The following is a 23018-nucleotide window of genomic DNA, read 5'->3' as shown; positions in this document are numbered from 1 at the left end:
GATGAAATTCGCTTAAAATTCTCATAATCGCGGCCTCAGGGGATGTGGCTAAAAGCGATACAGCTACGGCCAAAATCCCGTTAAATCTCGCCAGATGAGCGCTGTTTTCATCCTATTACCCCAAACCCAACATTTCGCGAGATTTGGTCGTAACGGTATCCCATAGCCAGAACCAGGCCTTTCAGAATCCATTAGAGTTTGATAAAATGCTTATTTACAAGAAAACATGTCAGAAGTATTTGCATCTGAGCTCTTAATATTCAGTGGCAGTGGCCTAACGTTACTTATGACATTTTTGTCTAAAGCTTTAAAGCTAATACGTTACTTCAGTTTTTGGACTTCAGCACTGAAACAACGGCTGTTTACAGAATCGTAATCTGCGCAGAAAGCAGTGACAGTTCATCTGGGACATGGTATGTTATGCGTAATACCCTATCTGGACATTGCTTGATAAATGTGTAGGGGTTTTTTGTAGTAAAATTACATTTACTGTTTAACACTTGTCTTGCGTGTTCGTGTTTTAGCCACTAGAGTGTGATACTGTCCCATTTCTTTGCTGCACAAGCAAATGGTTGCCAAAAACATGTAAGTTATTATTATGATCCCTACTAATGCTAGCATACTAAGTGCCTAGCATTTACCCTATCATTTCTAGCCAAGATATTTTTTCTTATTTTTGCAGTGAAATACCTTACCAGAAACACCTTAAATACTTTATGGTATAAAGCGTTTTATTTGTTTTTGTTTTTTTAGATAAAAATACGTTAATTAGAAGGTCATAGGTAGATGTAGGCTGATTTTGAGAGTTGAGGTCTTGTGATAGTCAAACACTATATTGTGGTTTGGTCATAGAAAAGAATCAGTTTTTATGTCTCAGCCTCCTATACTTTGCTTTCTATTTTAGCCTGAAGAAAGAAATATCTGACAAAAAAGGTTAACTGGTGTCAGTCATGCTATTAAGCCTGTCACTCGGCACAATGTTCTGTCAAGTATTCCCAGTGATGCTCTGATATAAGGTGAAGTGCTTCACTTCCATACCAGCATGTAATTTCATTTTTCTCTCTGTGATATTTTTAAAGGTAGAGATAATCCAGATATAGAATCCTGATGTAATGTCTTATTCATTATAATAGGACCCAAAAAAAGTATTTTCACTGCAGACGTTTTGTTCCCAAAAGACTGGGTCTTCATGAAACATGTATCCCGGTCAAAATATCTCTTATAGACAAGGAATTACTAATTTGGAAAAAGACTTCCGATTTAGTCTTTACCCTTACACCAGTCCAATTAATTTTTTTATGATGTCAGATATTTAAAGTAGAATAGGAAAAGAGCATAATCCTCTGCTCTTGTTTGCAGAAGCTGAGAACTCATTTATAATGTCTGCAAGTCTCTCCTGTGGCGGAGCAATTCTGTGTGAAACAGCATGTTTCTGCCAAAAAATAGAGAAACGAAAGTCTGTGACATAAAGTGGACAGAGAGATCAGAAGATGAAAGTACAGGATCAAATAAGTACACACTTTCATTTGAACTTTCAAATCAAATCGGAGACAGGAGCATTGGCATATAGGAGCAACCATGTAATCCAACTTCCAAGTAATAATGTAAATATTTTCACAGGAATAGAAATGTTTGAATATTTAGTTATTATTTAATTTATCTAGGGGAACTGATGTGTTATGTTTTTATCATCTATGCACTTTCAGTCTGTTTCCTTATTTTCCTGTATCATTCAGACCTTCATGCATTATATTGTGGCCTCTTAACATTTTACTATGAATTGCTATTATAATTAATACAAACCAGTGTGTTTAATTAGACCACTGATAATAATCTGTGAATAACTGTGTGTGGATTTATGGGGATGTAGGGGCAATTTTAAATTTAAATAAGAAAAAAAAATGGCATTGGTAGTGTTAATCATCTGTAGTTATTTGATAGGGGAGAATACCTTTGCTTCAAGCACCAAAGTGAAAAGAGTGATAAATAGGTCACATGTATATAGTTTTGTAATACAGGAAACTAAAGACTGATGTCTTATTTATCAGTTATTCATCCTCAGAGCAAACAAAAGAGTGTAGACCTAAAAACTGTCAACCGAGAACACAGTGAGATAAATGGATCTCTCTGTACAGTATATGTGCCTCAGAACTTGAAAAATTGAACCAGGGATCGAAAATGAGAACCCAAATTTGCAAAAACAAATGTAAAAAAAATTTTAAAGAAAGAGGAAGGCATTTCAGGAGACAGACTGTGCTGCAAAAAGCTGTTGGTCATGAGAATGATATAATGGCTTGATGGCCAGCTGACTCATAAATGAATAAGAGGCAGAGGCAGGCGAATAGATTTGCTCTGACAGGTAACATATAAGCCATAAAATAGTGCTGCAGGGATGACGCATTTGTTAGACCAACCCGGAAGTTAGCCGGTTCCCATGACAAAAAGCCCATTCATTTTCCCATTGACTTTTGGATTATCGCAAAAAACAAGCTTTGTGTTTAACAAAAGTTTATGACGCTTACACGTTTTGTCCAACAAGATAATCTTCACATATGAACACAACTTTTATGAATTTTGAAGTCTAAAGCTAACCTACAAGCGAACTACACCAAGCTTCCAACAGCTCTTTCAAATTTTATTTAAAAGCATGTTCCTTGAAAAGGAAATACTCTGTGGATGAATCTTTGTTGGGAGTTGTTTTTGAGATCTTTATTCGTGATGACATTTAAAGTCCCCGACGAAGACTGTATTGTCCCATATTAGTGTGTTTTATAGACGGGTTTAGCAGTAACAACATAAACAAAGGCTTTCGTGGAACACACGTAACTTCCGGTAAACTCTGCTAAGAATAAATAACAACAAGTCTTTTTAGAGTCGTTTATTTCTGATAACAAGCAACATAAACAACAAGTAGATTACTTTAGTTCATATGTCATAGCTAAAGCCTATAAAAACGATACTGAGCTAACGTTGCTGTGTAAAATGTCTACTATAATGTATACATTGTTAACTACAAACCGGCCGCCAAACCTCCCTTCCAGTGGCGGCTCGTGACTGCTCATCCGAGGGGTGCAAATTCAAAATATGTGTTCGAAGTGTCTTGTTTTCAAAATGAGTGTTTGTTGCGTCATGTCATGTGAACCATGTACATCACGTGTTTTGGCAAAATAAGTGCCTGCTGCACACGCGTCAAAACCGTTTATGATAAAAGAGACGCTCACGTTCACAAAATACACGCAAGACACTCCATTAAAGGGGTGGTTCAATGGTATTTCATGCATTCTGACTTCTTAACACAGTTATAGAGTTGTTTCCTCATGCTAAATGTAGGCAAAGTGTCAAAAAACGATTACAGGTCCAGCTGACGTTTCAGGGGTTTCTATACGTATCACTTCTTTTTATGGGCACTTCCCCTGGAAAACCCCGCCCACCGTCAGTCAGCGGGATACACTAGAAATTGCAAACATCACTTAATTTGAAATCTCAACAATGGCACGAAAGAAGAAGTGTGTTTTTGAATGTAAGGAGAAGAAGTCAGCCTTAAGGAAACAATGGATATAGTTTTTTATCCGTGGTAGCAGCGGAGTTTGCTTGTGTGTTGGATTTTCCCAACCGGGTCATGAGTTGCATGCGGTAAGTAAGGGTGTTTTCACATATAGTTCATATAGTTCAAAGAACCAAACCCAGTTCCCTTAAAGTGAACCAGAAAAAGAACTAGCTGAATGTGACCTCAGTCCTTTTGGTGTTCACAATATAGTGGACTCAAAAGAGGACCCACTTCTGGGTCCTTTTAAGGGGGTCTGAGATCACTTGGTTTGTTCACATATACACCCTGAACTGATCTGAGAGCGTTTGGAGGGCTCAAACGAACTAGGTGTGAAAACACCCTTAGACGTCAGTCTTATGTTGGAAATAGGTGCGTGCATATTACAGAATTTAAATGACACGAACATGTAGTGAATCATAAGTTATACAGTGTGGTATAGTGTTGCATGTTTGGAAATTTTCTGTTACCGTTTACGTGTCAGTAAACTATATCATCTATTCTAATGGAGTAATGGCAACTGATTTATTCAGAAATTTCGGAACACTATTAAAATATTGCTATGTTTAAGTAATTAGTCTATGAGACAATGCCATTGTTTGTTATTTTCCTACGAAGAGCTTCAAAGTGTATTTGAACGCTTGAAAGGTTATTTAAAGACAAAGTCGATATACTTAACTCACTAGTCTGACTTCTCTTGTGTTGTCTGTCTATAGAAGTGACATTATAATTAGTCTCCTTTAAGAGAGAGCACAGTCACTCAAAACCCAAATGATCAATAAACCCAACTAATCACATGGACATCCCAGGTGACACAAGATTTGAACTATTAAAGGGATGGTTCACTTTCAAATGAAAATTCTGTCATCATTAACTCATCCTCATGTTGTTTTAAACCTGTATGAATTCCTTTTTTCTGATGAACACAAAAGAAGATATTTTGAGAAATAATGGTAAACACATAGAAGATGGTGACCATTGACTTACATAGTAGGAATAAAAAAATATGATGGAATTTAAAGGGTACCGTCAAGTGTGCTTACCATCATTTATCAAAATATTTTCTTCATTTATCACAATACTACCAAAATATTTTTTTCCTACTATGGAAGTCAATGGTCACTATCTGCTGTGTGTTTATCATCATTTCTAAAAATATCTTCTTTTATGTTCATCAGAAAAAAGAAATTCATACAGGTTTAGAGGATGAGTAAATGATGACAGAATTTTAATTTTAAAGTGAACTATCCCTATAGTCACTGGATCTTATCACTGGCAATAGGATTATTAATATTTTTACATTCATTTTTACTTTCTGTTGTAATGACTGCTGTTGATGTACTCATGATTATTCAAATACTGCATTTATTAATCATTATAGAGTTGCGTAATACAATTTACAATTAAACTAATTTATGTAATTGTTTATTAAAAATACAATTTCTAATATTAATGGTGTATGTTTAATTTGTTTATTTTTGTGTATAGTATTCACATGCCCACCAGTTTTAAAGTGACAGATTACATTTTACTGTTGTTTTATCTCTATCATTTACTGTCATTTTATCTCTAGCCAAGAAGATAAAAAGCACAAGCAGGAAAAAAGGGTGTATTGGGTAACAGTCATAAAAACCATTTGGACTATGGATGGTCTGAGCAGATGGCTTTCGTTCTGAAGGGAGTGATTGACTCGTTTTAAATTTTAAGTATTTGTTTTCTCAGTTAGAGAGCTCAATGAGGGGGGGTGTTTGGGTTTTAGTTCTGCTGTGCGTCGTGGTCGGTGTCTCATCTACACCATGTCGTCCCGAGGAGTTTTCTTGTGTAAGAGGCGGTTGTCTGTCTGAGTACAATGTGTGTGATTTTAAAGTGGACTGTGAAGATGGCAGTGATGAGACAGACTGTAAGTATGAAAACATAATAGACAAACATGTTTTTTTCTGCTCTTGTATTTGTGTGTTTTTCTGTGCCTCCCTCACAAGCCAACAAATGTAATGGCCCTCCATTTCCTTACTCTGTTGACTACAAGCTTTTAAATGCTCATGGGGGCTTAGGTGTGTGTATATACTAAAATGTATAACATCTAAAGGAAGAATAATTATGAAGTGGGGTGACCTATGATATATGGCAGTCCGGATATATTATTATGATAGATTTTCTCTACAAAGCAAACAAATGACTAATTGAAGAGCAGTGTGTTATGCATCACTGTTTCTTTGTTATGCATCTTTATCCTTGTAATGATTAAACCGAAAAAAGACACAAAGTCTATTTACCTTTTTATATTATTTATATTATAATAAATTATTACCTTCACTTCACTTCTTTTTAAGTCAAGAGGTTATTAAAATATATTTTGATGATTTTACAATAAAATCTTACATTAATATAGAGGCAGTTTCCCAGACAAGGTTTAGATTAATCCAGGAGTAGACATTAGTTATATTAGGGCATTTAGTTTTTACAAACATACTTTACAAAAAACATTACTGGTGTGCATCTTGAGACAAAACAATTGCACAGATATATTTTAAAATATGTCAATGCAAGCTGATTTCATTTTCATTAGTCTTGGACTAGACTCAAGCCCTGTCCAGGAATCTGTCCCATAGAGATGGATATTGAGTAGCATGTTCATAATCAATGTTTTTTTTGTAATGCATTTTAAATGAATAGCAGAGATCAGGGTTTTTTTAGATCATTACTGTAGCTGTGAGTTTTTCTTTATAGGCTCCCAGTTTATGAGGTGTGACTTCCAGGAAGGTTTCTGTAGTTTTCAAGTTCAAGATGAACATGTTTGGATCAGAGGCTCAGATTCAACTTGGTCCAGTACAGAAGTACACCACCAAGAAAATGTTACTGGTAAGTGAAACTATTCTATCTGTCAATGGTTGTAAATTTTACTTTATATTTCTTGTCCACATACGATACTTTCTACTTATTTTTATTTTTTCAGGACACTATCTTTATATAAAGTCAGAAAATGGAGAAGGTGTCACGGCTGAAATATACAGTCCTTTCTTACAACCTTCGCATACCTGCTGGGTAGTAAAACACATCCTCTTTTCTTACATTGTATTTATTGTTATAAAGCCTCTTTTATGCGTACATGGTCAGTCTTTATAATTGTAGAATTTACTTCTAATTTCTGGAATATGTGCAAAATAATATGATGTTGTGCATACAGTATTATTACAATTGAGGATATTCTCCATTTAGTTTTTCAGCAGCTTTAAATGAGATAAGATCTAGAAAAACAGGTATAGACAAATATATTTATAAAATCTCCACTGTGAAGTAAAAATAAAATTTTGCAGATATGTTCATAGGCTTTATGCCCAGCTGCACTACTTCCTGAACGTCAGCCAGCTCCTTGTTTCCTGTCTGCCATTATTGGACAAACTGATTAATCCAGGTGTGCCTGACCTCAGTAGTCACAACAACAATAATCAGACACACCTGGATTAATCAGTTTGTCCAATAATGGCAGACAGGAAACAAGGAGCTGGCTGAAGTTCAGGAAGTAGTGCAGCTGGGCATAAAGCCTATTGAAAATATAGATTATTAACAATATATATGTTTTATCAGTATTTGTATTCCCTTGTGATTAAACCCATGACCCAATGCTCTACCAATGGGAACATTTAAAGTAAATTGTATTTTAAAAGATATTATAAAAGATTTCAACACAATGCTTTTTTGACCGTGCAGGAATTGCTGTAATGTGGCATTTGAGTAGCAACTTGTTGATAAGTGTTTAGCTTAAGGGCTTTATGGACCTTGTATTGGACATTCAGCAAACAAGCTCTCGATTATACGCTCGTCCACTGAGCCAGAACTACACATTCATATTGACAGCAAAGAATTACATGCTGGTTGTCAAAACCACAGCACAGTGGGTGATGCATGTGCCCATTGCGATGTATTTCAGAGCCTCTGCTGCTGTGTGCTTCCCTACAGTGTAAAAATTAAAACATTCTCAAGGCACCGTATGGAGTTCCTCAGATAACAGAATACTGAAGAATCTCTAGGGCAGTGGTTCTCAAACTGGGGGCCGCGAGATGGTGCTAGGGGGGCCTCAGTTTTATGACATTTTGTAAAATACATTCATTTATCATGAGTTCTGTGTAATTAAACCTAAAATAAATAAGGCTACTAACCAACAGCACTACTTTGTATAACTTAATATATTTTGTTTAATTAAAATGTTACATTTTAGAACAGTTTTTTGTCATAAATTTTCTTTGGGGGGGGCCGCGAAGGAATGCACCGTACACAAGGGGGGGCCGCACGCGGAAAAAGTTTGAAATCCACTGCTCTAGGGGACCCCTTTTGAGTCAAAATCTTAAATATAATAAAAAAACCTTTAATAACCGTAAACTTACAAATTCCCTACAATTTTTGTTTAAAAAGCTAATAGTACTATACTCCTCATATAACAGAAAGGGTTTTGTCAATGTGGCATCCAAGGAACCTCCAAACACTGCCAATAGAAATGTTAATATAAAAGTCAGTATAAATAAATTAAAAAAGTCAGTATAAATAAATTATAAATAAATTATTTCACCTGAAAAAGTAGGCCTTATTTAATTAGTTACTTGGTACTCACAAAGTTTCATGTGAGTTTGCTTTAAATTAAGTTAGCAATTAGAATTAAAATTAGTAATGCATTAGAAATTGTACTAAAAGTGTAACATTTATCGTATAGAGGTAATGTGTTTAATTTACCTTGATAGTTTTAGAAAAGTAAAGATTGAAAAACTGTTTCATTTTGATTGTCCTTGTGGTCAGTGTTGATATTGATTTTGATAAGTAGGTAATAATATGCAATTATTAAAGGGACATTCCACTTTTTAAAAAAATATACACATTTTCCAGCTCCCCTAGAGTTAAACATTAAAATTTTCACCGTTTTGGAATCCATTCAGCTGATCTCCGTGTCTGTGCTACCACTTTTAGCATAGCTTAGCACAATACACTAAATCGGATTAGACCATGAGCATTGCACTATAAATAACCAAAGAGTTTCGATATTTTTCCTATTTAAAGGTGCAGTGTGTAATTTTTAGAAGGATCTTTTGACAGAAATGCTAAATAATATATAAAACTATATTATCAGGGGTGTATAAAGACCTTTCATAATGAACCGTTATGTGTTTATTACCTTAGAATGAGACGTTTTTATCTACATACACCGAGGGTCCCCTTACATGGAAGTTGCCATTTTGGGCCGCCATGTTTCTACAGAAGCGTTTAACAGACAAACTTTTTTTACTAAGTTGTCTCCGACGATGACATGTTTGTCCAGTGGTGGCTACAGTAGCTTCTCTTTGTGTTTCAAAAGCGAGGGGTGAGCAATGGACTGAGCCGTTGGTTGTAATTCACAACCTCACCACTAGATGCCGATAAAATTTACACACTGCACCTTTAAAACTTCACTCTTTTGTAGTTACATCGTGTACTAAGATCGACGGAAAATTAAAAGTTGCGATTTTCTAGGCAGATATGACTATACTCTCATTCTGTTGTAATAATCAAGAACTTTGCTGCTGTAACATGGCTGCAGCAGGCGTAGTGATATTACGCAGCAGCCGAAAATATTCCCCTGCCATTGAAAGTTACTAAGGGGACTATTTTCGGCTGCTGCGAAATATCATTGCGCCTCCTGCAGCCATGTTACAACAGCAAAGTCCTTGATTATTACACCACAATGAGAGTATAGTTCCTAGCCATATCTGCCTAGAAAATAGCAACTTTTAATTTTCTGTCGGTTTTAGTACATGATGTAACTAAACAAGAGTCACGTTTCCATTTTCTGCATTCAGGTGATTTTCTGCTCACTTGTTTCTCTTCTTCTCAACAGCTGACCTTCAGCCATCATATCGGGCTGTTGAATGGGGCTTTGGCGGTTCTTATCCAATCAAAATCTTTGGAAGAGCCACAGATGGTTTGGTCTCAGTCCACCCCAGGTCTTGATCCACACCCACATCGCTGGTTGCGGTCAGTGGTGATGTTAAACAGCAGAGAGGAGTTTAGGGTGTGTGTATAACATGTCCTAGATAAGCAGTGTGTGCTGGGATATTATTCATTTCCATTGTTTGCTTTTGCAGCTTTTTTGATGTGTTTATAAAGTCAGTAAACTTGGTAAATGAATGGTAACCTACAGGTGCTGATTAGAGGATTGATTTACAACAGCAGTGATCCACATGAAATTGTTGCAATTGATGACCTCTCCTTCACAAAAGACTGTGTGGCAGTTGTTGGTGGGTAAACACTTATAATGACACACACACACAGGCTGTATCCTAACAAAATTGAAAAAAAAACACCAAGGGGGTCTGAATATTTTCTGAATGCCCTGTATACTGTATCCGTTTGTGTTTTTGCAAATCATAATTTTTCATAATCTAAATTCTTATTTTTTAAATAAATCAAGATGCTTTATAAGAGACTCAAGGGATAATAGTGATATTTATAGTTCACCTATTTTGTTTCAAACATGTATAAATATCATGAAAAAATCATGGTTGGTTTCATAATTCTCTCAATGTTTTGCGTCTACATTTAATCTTGGACAGCGTAATGCAGGTTTTTATAAAAATTATATGTCTATTTACACATTTATCACACCATACATAATTTCTACATAAGATCGAAAAGGTTAGCTTTATATTTTCTTTTACAGAGCATCTAAGGGAGGTTTGTGTGGTGTTTAGCTGTACAAGTTTAAGTTACAGTACCACATTATCGTGAATTATCTTAGCAGTACACTGAACTGTCAGATTTTTCATAATAATGTTTAAATTACATTACAACCTGCTGGGCAGTTTATAGGACCCAGAATCTGTTGAACCCTTTACTTATCTTTGCCAAGAAAATCTGTTATTGCTGTATAAGTATGTTGGATTTATTTCTAGAGAACGAAATCAAGGCACCTCTTCCAACTCAGTGCCCCTCTTCTCAGTTTTACTGTGGGGCAAATAAATGCATGGATGGGGTGAGGGTTTGTGACTTTTCATCAGACTGCCCCAGCGGAGAGGACGAAGCCAACTGTTGTAAGTACAACATAAACTGCTCAAAGAGGATTTCTGAAGATTTCTCTTTCTCTTGCTTACTTTCATTAAACATAGATTCCTAAAAATTGTAAATCCAAAGTCTGGTAGAATCTTTTTAGTTTTACAAAGAGCATCTGACAAATAGTGAGCAAATACTTGAGGGACCTTTGCAAAATGCAGACTAGAATCTTCACATGCACACAAGAAACTTTCACGTGCACACGCAAAAATCTTTACATTTTTATTTTTAAAAGATTAAGGTTTTATTTTCTTTGGGTGCTCTGTAGACCATTCATTGATAATGCAGACACAAAAACATTAAAATGTTAAAGTTAGAATTTGTTTATCAAGATATTTCATAATTAAGTAAAAAATATTATTGTTTGTCTTTTAGCATCGAGGTGTGATTTTGAGTCTGACTCATGTGGATGGTATGAGCTTGCCCAGGGTGATGGATTTGATTGGGTAAGAGGTTCAGCTAATGGAGACTTCAAAGATTATCAAGACCAAATACCTCCCCGTGATCACTCTACTAATACAAGTAAAGGTTAGCATGGATTCCTGATCACAGAAATCAATCAAATAGTTTATCAAATATTGCTGATTTATGTAATAAATGTGTTTCATTTTAAATTATAATCCATATATTACAAATGATAAGTGATACATGATTAAGTTTAAATTAAAAACATATTCCAATGTTTGACAAAGACACAAAAATAAGATAAAAAGCATGTAATTTTCTCCATTAGGCTATTTTACCCTGAATGCATACATGTATGAGCAACATAATGCATGAGTTGTGATAGTGGGCAAAGGTTAATCGCATACAAAATAAAAGTATATATACACACACACATGTAAATGTTTCTTAAATACATGCATGAATGTGTGTGTGTTTATATATACATAATAATTACACACCAAAATAAAACTGCATTTTTGCCTAATATATGTGTGTGTGTACTGTGTGTAATTATTATGTTTATTTAACCACACACACATACATATATACATTTCAGAACACTTTTATTTATATATCCATTTTTATTGTTAATATATAATATTGAATATATATAAAAAAAAATATATATATATATTTTTTTTTACACACACATGTAAATGTTTCTTAAATACATAAATACATGCATGAATGTGTGTGTATTTATATATACATAATAATTACACACAGCACACACTTGGATATTATGCTAAAATCACTTTTTTTTGTGATAGCACTAAACCTCAACGCATGAAACAATGTTTTATTGCCATATCATGTTGCATTCATAATGACTTTTAGTTGAACACTCATTTTAAAATAATTTAAATTATATTATTTATGATTTCCATAAAGATGTTTTACTGTTTTTTTTTTCTCAAGGTCATTTTATGTTTATCTTAAAAAACAGCAACAGTTTTTCCCAGCAAGCTTTGCTACACAGTCCTACATTTCAACAATCGGGTTCAGATTGCATTATGTCCTTTTGGTAAGAAAAATGAGAATGCTAATGAATCTGTCTGCAGCCTTCTACGCTTAATAAAATATATATCAATATATAAAGCATCTGTCTTTGTTAAAAATACAAAGCTCTTCGCTAGTTTATTTGAAACTTTTGCAAAGCTATTAAGACTGTAGTACATTTGACATTTTAATTGTTACATGAATTGTTTTGCTAACAGGCACTATAATTCTGGCCAGTCTGTTGGTGCTGCTGAAATGCACCTGTTATTTGATGGCTTGGATAGCAGCACTATACTTTGGCAAACACTTTATAACCAGGGCAACCAGTGGCACCCAGTAATTGTGCAGATTGGCAGGCAGACCAGACCTTTTCATCTGTCCATCACAAAACTCAGTCTGGGAGTCTATGAAGGAATTTCTGCCATCGATGACGTTATGTTCAATAACTGCTCATTGCCAAAGGCCATGGAGACGTGCCCGGATCCTGGACAGTTTCACTGTGGTCGAAGCAAAGCGTGTGTGAACTATATTCAGATCTGTGACCTGATCGATGACTGTGGAGATGGAACAGATGAGGAAAACTGCTGTCAGTATTAATACAGCTCGTGTGTCAACTTATATTGTTTGACATTAACAGTTGTTTTTTTAACAAAGATCTTTTCTTCTTCTCTCAGCCTCAGAGCTAATGTGTGACTTTGAGGAAGGCCTGTGTAGCTGGACTCAGGATCAAGCGGAGGACAGTTTTGATTGGACGCGAATTCAAGGACCCACTCCCACTTTCAACACGGGCCCATGGAAAGACCACACACGGGCCAGTGTGGATGGACACTTTCTCTACATAGAATCTTCAGAACCGCAAAATTTTAAAGATACAGCTGTTCTTATCAGTCGACCTTTTCTCCCAACATCCAGCAGAGGTCCTGAACCTAAGCAACCCTGCTTTTTCAGATTTCACTATCACATGTTTGGCCAGCATGTGTTTCGGTTGGCTGTGTACATGCGTACCCGTAACAGTGGGCGGGGAAACCTGTTGTGGGTTCGTTTTGGAGATCAAGGCAACTTATGGCACCAAAAGATATTGCAGATCAACAGCGCTCACCACTTTCAGGTGAGTTATTGATTTGAATTATTGATTCAAACTGTAATGCTGTTCTTATGTGTTTGTATTTGACTAAATGTTCTCCAGCTTCAAATGCAAAATAAATTTGGGACACCAACTCATTATAATACTCACTCACAGTATTATTAAATCTGATAATGCATGCACTAATATCTTTAAAGCAATTACGATGGCTGTCTCAGCAAAAACCCCAAAGCACTGTTCATGTGTATTAAATGTGCTTTGTGCAATATCTGTAGTATTGAACTTTCTCTTGCTGCAGATTTTAGTGGAAGGAACCGTTGGTGATGACTTCAGAGGAGATATTGCTATAGATGATCTTTCTTTTCTTGGATGTGAGCCATATGAAGGTACAAACAGTTAATTTAACGGTTGTTTAATAAAACAATATTATGTGCATGCTTAGCAAGCTTGAATAGTGTCACAGCATTCATGTAGCTCAGCTGGTTGAGCTTGAGCATGCGGCTAGCAACACCAATAAAAACTTGAATGCACTGCAAGTTACTTTGGACAAATGCCTAAATCTGCCAAATGCGTAAATCTAAATGTGTCATATACAATTGTACATTTCCTCATGTTCTAAAGCTAACGTTTTAGGAAAGCTGTGTTCTTGTAACTCCACTGGTAAAGCATTAATACTAGGTCAACAAAAGATCATGGGTTTGATCGCAAGGAAAACACAGAATGGTAAAATGTGTAGCTTAAAGGTGCAGTGTGTAATTTTTAGAAGGAACTCTTGACAGAATTGCAAAATAATATACAAAACTATATAATCAGGGGTGTATAAAGACCTTTCATAATGAACCCTTAGGTTTTTATTACCTTAGAATGAGACGTTTTTTTCTACATACCGAGGGTCCCCTTACATGGAAGCCGCCATTTTGTGCCGCCATGTTTCTACAGAAGCCCTTAACGGACAAACTTTTTTACGAAGCTGTCTCCGAAGATGACATGTGTGTCTGGTGGTGACTACCGTAGCTTCTCTATGCATTTTAGAAGCGATGGGTGAGCAGTTAACTGAGCCATTGGTTGCAATTTGCAACCTCACCACTAGATGCCACTAAAATTTACACACTGCACCTTTAAATACAATGTAAATTGTTAGATAAATGCACTTAGTTTAGATAAAAGCGTCTGCCAATGCATAAATGCAAATGGGTTTAAAAATGTGTCTTAAGTGTGTGTGTGTTTATGATTTGTGTAGGTAAATTGCCCTCAGAGGAACCAAGCACCACAGCCTCGGTGCCCACCTCATCAGAGGCACCCCCTCACAGCTGCCCCATTGGCCAGTTTATGTGTACAACTACAAGAGAGTGTGTGACTGTCAGTCAAGTGTGCGACTTTACACCCGACTGCTCTGATGGTTCTGATGAAGAGCATTGTGGTATGCATTTTCCATGTAGCCTTCATCTGTGTTTTCCATCCATCTATCCATCCATCCATAACGCATTGCTGTTTTCTCATTTCTTAGTAAAGGAGTTTTGTGGTTTTGAAGATGATGATCTTTGTGGATGGTATGTAAGTGAGCCAATCAATCCTGTTCCTCTCCATGCTTTTCGCTGGCAGAGAGCACAAGGGGAGAGTATTCTCTATGGAGAACAAAACCACAGACCTGCTAGTGACCATACACTGTAAGCAGAAACCTCAATTTACAGTAAATGTAATTTTCTGAAATTTTTGTATGGTTTATTTATTTAAATGTATGATTTTTATTGATCAGATCAGCAAATGTGTGCTTGTGGATATTTGTTTACACATCTATATTTGTTGCAGTGGTACTCCAGAGGGTTGGTATATATTTGCAGACAGTTCCGACGGAGGTTATGGTCACACTACTGATCTTATGACTCCTCCAATCAAAACAACAGGACCCCAGTGCACTTTGGTGTTCTGGTATTATATGAGTGGCTTTACTGTTGGAACGCTACAGGTATATTTATGTAGATTTTTTGTGGTTTAGGTGCTGCATAGTTAACACAAACTCAGAAAACATCAATACATTCATGTGACAGAATACATGTAGTTGGTAATTAAAAAATAAACTCAAATGTACATGTACAGGTCTTCATTAAATCCAATAATGTCACACATGAAGTTTGGTCCCAAAGTGGTAACCAGGGCAACAGCTGGAGGCGGGGTGAGGTCTTCATTGGAATCCATCGCAACCTCCAGGTCAGTGTTTCGGTGCAATGTTACCCTGGCTGTGAAAACCCAGCTATAGTATTTTTTTATGACTGTTTTCTACATAAAGTCATCCTAAATGATGTAAAGACAATTCTGAGAAAATATCTTGATATCTTTAATACTCACTAAGTAAGGCCATGTCAAAGATTAAAGGAACAGTATGTAGGATTGTGGCCAAAACTGGTATTGCAATCACAAAACTTGTGGCTAAAACTGGTACTGCAATCACACAACTGGTGGTCAATACACAAAATGACAACATAAACATCAGTTGAGGGCTGCAACTCCACTTTTTAAATGATAATATCCTGGCCTGACCACTGTTGTCAGTGATACAAGTATTTGAAATGAAAATTATTTCTTAATGTCTAGTGACATATCAGGGCCATTTTATGATTAATTAATATAAATTTCTTACATACTGTTCCTTTAAAATTAATTTAAATCAATCAAACTACACTTTACAGGCAGGGTCACAAATAACCATTGCGCTTAAGGGACAATATGGTCATTTTCCAGCTCCCCTAGAGTTTACATTTGATTTTTACGGTTTTGGAATCCATTCAGCTGATCTCCGGGTCTGGCGTTAGCACTTTTAGCATAGCTTAGCATAATCCATTGAATCTGATAAGACCATTTGCATTGCGCCTAAAAAATAACCAAAGAGTGTTGATATTTTTCCTATTTAAAACTTGACTCTTCTGTAGTTACATCGTGTACTAAAACCGACGGAAAATTAAAAGTTTTCTAGCCAGAATGAGAGTAGCTATAGTTCCTAGCCCCATCTGCCTAGAAAATTGCAACTTTTAATTTTCTGTCGGTCTTATGATGTAACTAGAGAAGAGTCAAGTTTTAAATAGGAAAAATATCAAAACTCTTTGGTTATTTTTAGCGCGATGCTAATAGTCTAATAAGATTCAAGGTATTGTGCTAAGCTATGCTAAAAGTGCTGGCGCCGGACCCGGAGATCGGCTGAATGGATTCCAAAATGGTTTATGTTTAACTTTAGAGGAGCTAGAAAATGAGCTTGGGTTAAAAAGTGGAACAGTTAGTTTTTTAATTTTTAAAGGTAATTTGATGACAGATTTGTGTTTGTGTGAACTTGTATTCCTGTAATGCAATCCACTGTTAAATGTTAGCTGTTAGCTAGTCACGTTTGAAATGTCGGTGCTTGATCAGAAATATCATGACCTTTTCTCCATCTAACCTTTGCATCATTAACAATTTATCTAGTTAGACACATATATAAACACACACGCTTTCCAATATAATTTTAATTTGTGCTAGGTGCTACACGATGCCTTCACTCATTAGTGCTAAGCGCCCTTTTGCTGTCTGATATCAGAGCTGATTGCCCTATTGAACTTTTGCAGTAGCTCTCTAGCAACACTTCCAATCCAACTCCAATTCTCTCTCTGTTCACATAGTCTTTAATTTTTCCACATCCATCATGGTTTTTCTATTGCTTTTTAAGAAAAATTATTCAAAGCTTTACATTTTAACATTTAACACAAAACGGCATTCACATCTATGCATTTGGCAGACACTTTTATCCAAAGCTAATTACAGTGCATTTATCCTATAGGTTTTTATCAGTACATGATCTAATCCATGACCTTTGCTCTGCTAACATAATGCTTTACCAGATACACAACCTACAGGTACAATACTCAGATTTAGTATTTTAACGGCATATGTTTTGTTGACAAATCTATCAATAGGTTGTTCTACGTGCCAAGCGTGGAATCAGCTACATGGGTGATGTTGTAATTGATGACGTGGCATTCGTGGATTGTGCCGCCCCATTAAGGACTGATCTACCATGTGATAAGAATGAGTTTGTCTGTGCCAACGGTCACTGTATCTCTGAAGACAACTTGTGTGACTTTATTGATCACTGTGGAGATGGATTCGATGAGAATCATTATATATGCAGTGAGATACAAATCTATCACCTTTACATCAATAGACCGTTTATGTGTGTTACAATTATTTTGTATTTTGTTTTATATTTGTCATGTTTCTTTCAGAGGGATTCAGTAGTCGCTGCGATTTTGAGTTTGACCTTTGCTCTTGGAGACAGAGGCAAAATGATGATTTTGATTGGTTGATAAAGGCAGGAAATATGCCCACTCCCCGGAATGGCCCATCCACTGATCACACCCTACGTAACTCATCAGGTCATTACTTATATCTGAAAGGGTCCTTCCCACAGATGACAGGACAGACTGCTCAAATCATAGGACCTTTATTCAGTCACCACAGCAAAGATTGTAAGGTGAGCGCCCACTGGTGTTTTCTGTTGCTTAATTCATATTGACCAGGATCAGTTTCTTCTTGTAACAAAAATGATGTCAAATCAATCAGTAGTCATTGTCATCTTATGTGGAGATCAGCATGTTTTTTTGGTTTTTCCTTGTATATTTTGACCTGGTGATGTTATTTTGTAAATGGGTGTATTTTTAAAGATATATAAGGTATTTGATTTTTCATAAATAGCTACTTCTTTGTGTCCATTGTCCAATCAGCATTAGTGCTATAAAAGTGCTACAAAGACGTAGTCTCTCAGAACCTTTTTCCACTACAATGAACTAGAAAGACTCTTCCGGTATTTCTGTAATAAGATTTTATGGAGCTGTAGAGCAAAAACTGATGTTCTTTAAACTAAGTATACACAATGTGCCACTGATTCAGCATCACCTCCCAGCACTGCATGAATCCTTTCAGAATGTGACACTGTAACTGCCACTCCACTTAAGTGAAAAAAATGCCTTGCCACTGAGAAGTCCTCATCCAGCACTTTTGCATCCCTACTGAGAGCTGCGCCGCCCTTTACAATACTGATCCATTAAAGTACCTTCGATAATGTCTATTATGTTGCAGGTGCCTTAAAAATGTAAGGTAAAAATAAAACTTAGATATGTGTTTGATTAGGATTTCGGTGATGTACTGATCATATAAAGATAATTTTCACAAAGATTTTTAAATTCTTTTTTAATCCCCAATAAACCAAAGCAGTCCTCAAAACGGGCTGATGTCTTCCTTGTCCTATGAAGATCCTTCTTCAGAAATACGTAACGAGTTTTGATTGTGTAGTTTAAGTGTGTTGTGATTCGACCGAAGCTTAGCTTGCCGTTAGCTTAGCTGGCGACTGACGTCATTAAAGGTAGGGTAACACATTTTGAAAAATGCTAACGGTAGCCGCCTAGCAATGAAATCCCGATCCCACCCTCAAGTCAAACCGCCATCCAAAGTCACGCCTCTTCCAAAACACATGAACACGCACAGATCAGACGGTCACATCTCATGTCTCATTCAGCCGTGAGAAAACTTTGCAGTACAAAGTGAATAACACTTCCAAAATAACCAAACAACTGGTTTACATCAGAATTAGTTTAAGCACACGTTCGGTTGTGTAGACGTAGTAACTATATCGTTACGCTAATCCGTAAACGAACACAAATTTCATAAGCAACGCAATGTTTCATCAAAGTAGAATATCTGAATCCATCTCAATACAAACATATCGCGTACCTACCTTACCAAAATAAACAGTCCAACGACTCTTTCAGACCCTTTGCGTCCTGCAGTTGTTTGCATCTCGTGGTAAAGCAGTAAAGTTACTGATGTTCGTTTGGGTTTTTGCTCTTGCTGATCCAGGCAGTTTTTGCTGTTGTTGTTATAAAAGATGCCTTTAGTTTTGTGGCTCCTGTGTAGGTTGTCAATTTAGCAGAAAAGTTTGCTGTTCTCACTGTTTACAGGCAGGAGGTGAGTGCACGTGAACGCGCCGATGACGTATGGTGTCTGCGTGGACTCGCTGTGCGGTGGGCATTCAAATTATGCTTATGAGGGACAAAAATGGAAACGTCCGTTCGGACCGAGATCTGTGATTTGTTGAACGTTTTTTGGTCCTGCGCCTTTCACAGATGACATAAATTTCTACAAATACATTTAAACAACTTAACACAGTGATTGCTATTAGGATGTAAGGAGACTTTTAACCAGCATAACAAAAAATGTTTCAGGATCAAATCTGTTACCCTACCTTTAAAGGTGCTCTAAGCGAATTCACGCGTTTTAGACCATAAAACATTCTTTGTTACATACAGCAAACATCTCCTTACTATCTGCGTGCTGCCTGTCCACTGATCAAACTGTAAAAAAACGTGATCTCTGTAGACAGCCCAGCCTCCACAAACTGCAATACAAATAAAGTGGCCAAACCTATGACCAGAAACAATAACAAAGTGTTTCAGCCAATAAACGGCAAGAAGGATTTGGGGGTGGGGGTCGGGCGCGTTCATGAAAGCACGGAAGGGAGGGGGAGGAGTTAGCTACGCTCCGTTTGTTTGAAAACAGTTCAAACATCAACAAAAACTAACGTCACACGGATTCGCTTAGAGCGCCTTTAAACCGGGAAGTAAAGGGCTGTAGTCCAAACCGGCCGTTCGCTGTAGGCTTTGAAAGGGGACTTCTGTTAAAGAAAATATATCGCCTGGCATTGAACTTTGAGCTTTTTAATTTTACAGGTATTATTTATGCTATTATAGCAACATTACACACTAACTAGGGTTTAAAAAATGGGATCAGGAAGGATGTGACCTTTTAAAGGTACACACATGAATAAAGCGCTTTTTTGCTCCCACCCAAATAAGGGCATTTTGGACATGCTAACAAATGATCTGTGGGGTATTTTGAGGTAAAACACCAGAGACACATTCTAGGCACATCTGAGACTTATATTACATCTTGTAAAAATGGGCATAATATGGGCCCTTTAAGCTCTTTTTCACTGCCTTTGCATTGTTACATGATTCAGAGCTCTGAAGTATAATAGCTGAAAGTTAATGTCAAAAATGTAATTGTGCCTGTTACAATGAAGCACATAACTCATAACCAGCCAGCAGGAATCATTCTGTCACACACACATACACACACACACACGTGCGCGCGCGCACACACACACACACACACACAGGGTGTAAGTTTTGAATACAGCATATTTCAAAGCTTGCATCAGTTTATATGCGAAGACTTGACAGCAGAGGCGATTCTAGGGTTAGAGCTTTAGGGGTGCTGAGCACCCAATGAGCTCCGCTGCCTCCCACCACCCGCTCTTTTTTCCTACTGAAACCAATTATATGTCTATTGTAAAATAGCTATCATTTTAACATTGGTTCAACTAACTCCAAAATAAAGAGACCTTTCAGGCATGAAAATGGGTCAGGGGTGAAAAAGATGAGAAGAATATTACCCCTCTAGGGTCCGGGAGCATGCTCCCCCTTAGAATTTTATTTAAAATAACAGATTTTAAAGCATCAATCTGATGAGTTTTCAGAGGCATTTTTTTGCCAAACTTTTTAGTTCTAATTAATGGTGAGCTAGCACATTTTTGCCATTAATGCCATATTAAAGTCTCAGGTGGGCTACACCAGCAGTGTGGGTATGGTTTTATGTGAATATACAGTGTATCGTTTTAAGCCTTTGTCAAAATGACAAATCTCCTAATTTATAACTTTTATGCCTACAACATATGGTAGGTTTATTAATAGTTTGGTAATTTGCAGCTTTTCTTTTAACAGTCCTTTAATTTAACCATTACCTTTACTATATGTCTAAAACAGTGTTTCTCAAACTTTTTCAGCCCAAGGACCACTTTATCTTCCAATTTTTTTCTGAGGACCACCTAACAGAATCCCACTCTAACACTCCCCCAAAAAACAACAAAATAGGAAGGATAAGCTAAGTTTAAGTTTACTATGCAACTGTTTCAAGTCAAAAACTAATTTTTTGAAAACAAATGCAATGCTATGTTCAGAAATTATTATATGAATTTTATTTCATTTGAAAAAGTAAATGTGAAATGAGTTGCAGCTTAATATGAACAACAAACTACACATGTGAAAAAAAATGCAATTAAACATACGGTAGTATAACAGCCTAGGTCCCACTTAATGTCATTCCAAAGAGCCATTAGTTTAAAACTGAGGTGGTGGGTAAATTAAGTTTATGGTTGTAACTACAAAAAAAAATTTACCCTTAATGTCCAAAATCACTGAAATTACAGGGATTTTACACATGAACAAAAACTAGTACATTACAAAACTAATAGATATGTGGATTTTAGCTGCTTTCAGTTGACACTTGATCTTTTATTTTGACTCCTCTTTGGTTTAGCCAACCGATCCATTTTAACGTTATTAAAACAGAATGGCAAGAACTGATATCACAGTTCCGCAAGTGCATTAAAAATCTACTTAAATAAGTGACGATTGTAGACACTTGCCTAGTTTAGGTGATCTTTTGGCGGACCACTGGGTGGGTTTGGTCCGCGGACCACACTTTGAGAATTACTGGTCTAAAACAAAACACTTGTGACTCCTGCACTAAGGGTTAAAAACGTTATCCCCTTCATATTAGTCTGCATGTGACAAACTAAAAATGTATTGTCTAGTTTGATAGTCAGACAGTGATTTCACACATAACTTACCGGTAGCCTACTGGTGGTATACAGTGATATGTAGTTTGTTTTCACTCTGTTCCAAACGCCATGTTTTCATGACGACTGACCAGAAAAGACGCACGTGATGTCATGTTTACATGACTCCCGATTGTTAAAATAAGTCTCAAATTAACGATAAATCATACAATAAACTTTAACAACGGAGACACACGTATGCAACTACCCACTGAGATGCACAAAACTGCATGCGTCTTGCGGAAGAACATTGTAACCGGCGCTACTTCTCTCCATTTAAGTCTATGGACGAGTCACCCAGGTACTGTACTACTCCGCAGCGCGCGGGTACCCGCCGGACTAAAATAATCCGAAAATAAACACTTATTATACGTGTACCATGGTGATTCATTATAAGACAAAAACACGGCTTAGAAGATTGATTCGTGATATACTCGCTCATTACAAACATAACGTAAACATTTTGTAAGATTTGAACAAAAAAGTTGCATCACAACACTTTTAACTGATTCTCACTCTGCGTGTGTTTCGCGCTGAATAACGGACGGGCTAAGAAGCGATGCAGGTACAGAGAAGTATAGAAGAAGAGGATGACACCATTTGCTAAGCGGGGAGGTTTTCATTTTCTACCTTATTATACATTTTAAACCACAAACTACGGAGTATGTTTTGGACATTATTTACCTGGTCAAAGACGAACGAACATTTTAGAATAATAAAATTTCTTGCCCCAAGTTTTAGGGGTGCTGAGCTCCTTTTTAGGGGTGCTGAAGCACCCCTAAAAATGGGCTAGCCTCGCCCATGCTTGACAGACTATGTTTATCCTCTTTAGACAGGTGCATCTGAGTTTATTAGCACATTAAGACTCATTTTGCCATTAACATCCTCCTCAATTCACTACTAACAGCTGGAGAGGGGCAGTTTGCATGGGTGCATGTCAGCATTTCTTAGGTTTTAAAGCATTACATGCTATTTAATAACATGCATTTTATTGTAAATCACTAAAAGCACCAGATTTATTTTTGTGTAGTAATAGATATAGGAGAGAATTAAATGTCTGATCTTGAAAGGCTTCCACTAAACTCAGCAGTTGTTTAGATGCACAGAAATAAAATAAAATATATTGAGCACCCCAACAAACAAAATAAAACAATTAAAAATAATATCATTATAAA

General features: G+C 36.5%; 1 protein-coding gene across 3 annotated transcripts in view; it reads left to right on the top strand.

Moving 5' to 3' along the window:
* Nucleotides 1-158: 158 nt before the first annotated feature.
* Nucleotides 159-23018, top strand: part of malrd1 (MAM and LDL receptor class A domain containing 1) — a 41383-nt gene continuing 18523 nt past the window's right edge. Inside the window, exons 1-18 of one of the 3 annotated variants that reach the window (XM_055207549.2) lie at nucleotides 159-413; nucleotides 5118-5444; nucleotides 6272-6403; nucleotides 6498-6586; nucleotides 9405-9578; nucleotides 9708-9804; nucleotides 10459-10596; nucleotides 10991-11143; nucleotides 11981-12086; nucleotides 12280-12647; nucleotides 12736-13169; nucleotides 13444-13531; nucleotides 14386-14565; nucleotides 14653-14812; nucleotides 14955-15111; nucleotides 15243-15353; nucleotides 17087-17300; nucleotides 17396-17643. In XM_055207549.2, coding sequence (XP_055063524.2) covers nucleotides 5279-5444; nucleotides 6272-6403; nucleotides 6498-6586; nucleotides 9405-9578; nucleotides 9708-9804; nucleotides 10459-10596; nucleotides 10991-11143; nucleotides 11981-12086; nucleotides 12280-12647; nucleotides 12736-13169; nucleotides 13444-13531; nucleotides 14386-14565; nucleotides 14653-14812; nucleotides 14955-15111; nucleotides 15243-15353; nucleotides 17087-17300; nucleotides 17396-17643 — 3015 coding nt within the window. In that variant the 5' untranslated portion in view covers nucleotides 159-413; nucleotides 5118-5278. Of the gene's footprint in view, nucleotides 414-4866; nucleotides 5445-6271; nucleotides 6404-6497; nucleotides 6587-9404; nucleotides 9579-9707; nucleotides 9805-10458; nucleotides 10597-10990; nucleotides 11144-11980; nucleotides 12087-12279; nucleotides 12648-12735; nucleotides 13170-13443; nucleotides 13532-14385; nucleotides 14566-14652; nucleotides 14813-14954; nucleotides 15112-15242; nucleotides 15354-17086; nucleotides 17301-17395; nucleotides 17644-23018 lie in introns of those variants that run through there. The other 2 variants (XM_055207560.2, XM_073859154.1) reach the window with 2 other exon arrangements.

Source organism: Misgurnus anguillicaudatus, chromosome 21 (genome assembly GCF_027580225.2).
Source record: "Misgurnus anguillicaudatus chromosome 21, ASM2758022v2, whole genome shotgun sequence".
Classification (NCBI taxonomy): Eukaryota; Metazoa; Chordata; class Actinopteri; order Cypriniformes; family Cobitidae; genus Misgurnus; species Misgurnus anguillicaudatus.
This window is presented reverse-complemented; position numbering and strand designations above follow the sequence as displayed.